The sequence below is a fragment of the Cibotium barometz genome, chromosome 48 (assembly GCF_041138505.1).
Source record: "Cibotium barometz isolate CiBa-2024 chromosome 48, ASM4113850v1, whole genome shotgun sequence".
NCBI lineage: Eukaryota > Viridiplantae > Streptophyta > Polypodiopsida > Cyatheales > Cibotiaceae > Cibotium > Cibotium barometz.
In genome coordinates this window covers 13,152,542-13,156,896 of record NC_141093.1, presented here as the reverse complement: position 1 = coordinate 13,156,896, position 4,355 = coordinate 13,152,542, and the positions used below count along the sequence as shown (strand labels likewise).

General features: G+C 46.0%; 1 protein-coding gene across 1 annotated transcript; it reads left to right on the top strand.

Moving 5' to 3' along the window:
* Nucleotides 1–557: 557 nt before the first annotated feature.
* On the top strand, nt 558–2,735 carry LOC147610828 (allene oxide synthase CYP74A2-like). The gene has a single exon (XM_086785441.1). It carries the CDS (start codon nt 835–837, stop codon nt 2,464–2,466), a length of 1,632 nt encoding a protein of 543 aa, XP_086641567.1. The 5' UTR covers nt 558–834; the 3' UTR covers nt 2,467–2,735.
* Nucleotides 2,736–4,355: the final 1,620 nt, after the last annotated feature.

Genomic DNA, 4,355 nt, shown 5'->3' with positions numbered 1-4,355 from the left:
TACCTCAACTAATCAACTATGTATCCTAACTAGGGGATACTTTCCATACACCAATAAAGATTGATTTAAGTAAGATCGTAGATTTTTTGTTGTTTCAACCATGGTAGTGTAAAATCATGACATTGAGATGTTGTAACATTCTAATGTTTATGTTATGAAACAAAAAACTTGAATGCACCGATTACATCGAAGAACTTAAGTTGCTTGTTGAGATGACTCAAATTCTAAACTTGTTACTAGGGTGATTTTTTCCTCGTGTTTGGACTCGTGAGCTAGACCCTTTAAGAGTCAAAGAGAAAAGGTAGTGGGCTGATGTCGTCTCGATGATGCCAAGTACTATGTGATCAGCAATGACCAAAATTCTAAACTTGCTAGGGTGGTGTTTGGACTCGTAAGCGAGACCCTTCAAAGAGTCAAAGGCGGAAAGGTAGTGGGCTTGATTCGTCTCAATGCTACCTGATGCTACCTGCTTCTATGTGATCACCAATGACCAATGATGACCATGCTAAGTTGGACACCATTTTATACTAATGGAAATTTTTGGACCTTAGAGACTAAGGGCGACCGCCCACCACGAATTTGTGACACACCCTTGAGGACTTATTCTATGGCGGCCAACCTTGTGGACATAAAGCGGACTTATTCCTTTCGAGAAAAATGCACAGACCCGCTCGCCTCTCAGGGCGTGCTGTATAGACCGTCCCCTCTTCCTCTTCCTCTTCGTTGCCTGCGGCGCGCGCTCCTCTCTGTCTCTCTCTTACGCGCGGGCGCCCAACACAGAGACACACCCTCTCTCTCTCTCTCTCTCTCTCTCACACACACACACACACGCACATGGCTTATTACGCATCCTCCTCTGTAGCCCACCTCCATTCAAACCTTTCTTCGCAGCTTCTTCATCTCAGACCCGACACAGTTTTTCTGCAGCATTGCTCGTCAATTGGGCGTAAAACAACAGGTTTTGCCAGTGTTTGCACCCATCGGCGACTACCATGGCCTCAAGCTACTGCAATTTCGAGCGATTCTGCCCCTCCTCCTCTTCCTCCTCCTCTTGTAGAGGTCCCGGGATCCTATGGCCCCCCTTTGCTAGGCCTTGCCCATGACAGGCTCAACTACTTCGTGATCCAAGGCAGAGACGAGTTCTTCCTTAGCTTGATGAAGCGCTACAACAGCACAGTCATCCGGGTGAACATGCCCCCTGGCCCCCCTCTCTTCCCGGACTCCAGAACCATAATGCTTCTGGATCAGAAGAGCATCAGGGTCCTCTTTGACACCACCAAAGTGGAGAAGAAGGATGTTTTTGCAGGCACCTACATGCCCAGTACTGACTACACCGGAGGCTTTCGCGTCCTGCCGTACCTTGACCCCTCAGAGGAGAAGCATGCCCCCCTCAAAAATTTCTGCTTCGAGATCTTGAAGTCCAATGGAAGAAAGTGGCTGCCGGAGTTCCGGACCGCCTTCGACGAAGCCGCCGCAGCATGGGAGAGGCAGTTGGATGAGAAAGGGGAAGCTGAATTTGCAGGGGTTTGCCAGAATTTCACCTTGAACTTCCTATTCAGAGCCATCCTAGACAGAGATCCTACTGCCCCGGGCACCGCGAGCCTCGGAGACCAAGGCCCGTCATTGATCCAAGCCTGGATCGCTGCACAACTCGCCCCTCAGGCCAGCCTCGGCCTTCCCAAGCCTGTCGAAGCCCTCCTTCACGTCTTCCCATTGCCCTTCCCCCTTGTCTCTAACCAGTACAACACGGTCTACCAGTTCTTCCATGTCCATGGCCAGCATGTGCTAGACATGGCAGAGCAGAAGTTCAGCCTCGACAGAGAAGAAGCCTGCCATAACCTGCTCTTCTTCGTCTGCTTCAACACATGGGGGGGCTTGCAGCTCCTCTTGCCGTCAATTATCAAGCGCATTGCGACAGCTGGGCTGAGCTTGCAGAGAGAGCTAGCAGCAGAGGTGAGATCTGCAGTGGGAGATGAGGAAGTGATCACCATGAGAGCTCTACAAAGCATGGAATTGGTTCATGCAACAGTCTATGAAGTGCTGAGGATGGATCCGCCTGTGCCATTTCAGTACGGGCGGGTGAAAGAAGACATGGTGGTAGAATCACATGATGCATCATACAAAGTAAGGAAGGGCGAGCTCCTAGGGGGTTACCAGAAGATAGCCATGAGGGACCCCAAGGTGTTTACAGCACCCCATTCATTCCAGCCCAAGAGATTCATGGGCCCAGAAGGCAAAAAGCTTCTACATAGCTTAACTTGGTCCAATGGGCCTGAGAGTGAAGAGCCCACACTCAGCAACAAGCAATGCGCGGGGAAGGACTTTGTCAATCTCATGGCTCGCTTGCTTGTAGCAGAACTCTTTCTCAGGTATGATTTCTTCAGGTTGGGGCCAATTGATGAGCAGGGAGCCAGATCATCTTTCAGCTTCACCACTTTGAAGAAGAAGAACAAAAACAACATCTAGAACCCAAGGAGTTTACACCTAGGAAGATCGGAGGAACGGGTCGGCCCGGCAATGACAACCTTATCCTGGCTGAGGTGCTTTCTGAACCTAGCCAAGCTTCTCATTGACACTAAAACCTCTTCTTCATCTTGTTTCAAGTAATTTGATGATTTAATTGTAATTTTGGGCGTAGGCCTACCTTTACAATAATGGACATACAAAAGACCTAGTAGATGTAAACATTGTTTGACCTACAACTAAAAAAATTATTCATGCTGAAGATTTGAAGATACACGAAGTACATGTGCTTGCATGCTATGAATGCACGTCTCCCAACTGCCCTAATGTGCAAGTCTTGGTGGCAAGTGCAACTGGGGTGTTTTGCAATAGTGGCATCATATCTTTCACCTTTAATGGCAAAATACTTATTTCCATTACAATGATCTCATGCTCCAGTTTCTTAATCACTGTTTCAACCATAATGATGCACGAGTATGACGAGGCGTGGTCAATCCTCTTTGTTGCAGCCCACTGACACCCTGCTCCTATACCTTGATGTTTGTGCCTGTCCACTAGCATCTTGCTCCCTTGCACTAGCTTCCAACTCCAACATGAATCATGCCCTCTCTAGTGTGGCTCTACCTCTATCTCCATTAGATTAGTTCCCTTTATTACTAGTCACACGGACGCTGATCTCACTGGAGCATTTTTTATTATGCAGATTCTCCATGTGTGGTCTACGCTAGTGTTGCAAAACCACATGATTTGCCTCTGTTGTCCACACTCCATTCTCACAATCCATTCTCGAAAGCCATAGAAAGCAGCTCAGTGTGGGAACTTCTTTGCTTGATTGCTTGATGGGTTTCTTGCACTTACCCATTTGATCCCCTAACCATGCTTTGCATGCAACCCTGCTGTTAAGACATGTGCGTTGGACTACCCACATGGTATCATGAATCTCAATCTCTCTGACCCTTTGGATACCTTGTTCCAAGTCAATAGGTTGATTTTCCTCCCTGTTATCTTGATGGTTGAACTGTAGAGGTCGACCCTCAAACATTTTGAGGTTAATTCTCTGTCACGTACTCTGGCCTAGGAGTTATTATCATCTTTTCTGACCCTTTGGATACATTGTTCCAAGTCAATACGTTGATTTTCCTCCCTGTTATCTTGATGGTTGAACTGTAGAGGTCGACCCACAAACATTTTGAGGTTGATTCTCTCTGTCACGTACTCTAGCCTAGGAGCTATTATCATCTTTTATTATGATGGTTACTAGGCAACAAAAAAGGCAACGTTTCTGTTGAACTATTTCTTTGACCAATTTGCTTGTGGGCTATTGGATTGGGAGATGCAGTAGTAGTGGTGATCGCATTCCTCTCAATGAGCTTTACAATGCTTGGATCCAAGAGAAGTTGCTTGCTCTCTTGGAATACATTCTTCTTAGTACTCTACAAGAGTACATTCATGAGAGGGTGGTGGTCCTCTTACACAAAAATATTTAAAATAATCTCTCTCTCTCTCTCTCTCTCTCTCTCTCTCTCTCTCTCTAATTGCTTGATCAAAACCATAGCATGAAAATATATCCAACTTGCTAGAATACACAAACAAGGAGAAGAACATGCACGACACCAAAATGGGTCAAATCTCCCCCACTTACTTGAACTTGTTCACATTATGAGTCGTCCCTTTTTGTGCCACATAATAATTAAAAGCCTTCTCAAGGATTCCTTTGAAGTTTTTTTTTTAAAGGTGAAAATTAAAGAAATGAAGGCCCTTAGCCTCTAGCAGGACATAGTGAGGGGGAAATGCTTGAAAAAAAACATTTTTCAACCAATGATAGAAAGATAATACACAAAGACTTTGTTATAAGCAACCAAAAGATTATAATGCTGAACATCCATATGCTA

Bases quoted from the DNA above. Each gene is read 5' to 3' on its own strand.
- LOC147610828 (XM_086785441.1), top strand. From the start codon at position 835: ATGGCTTATTACGCATCCTCCTCTGTAGCCCACCTCCATTCAAACCTT.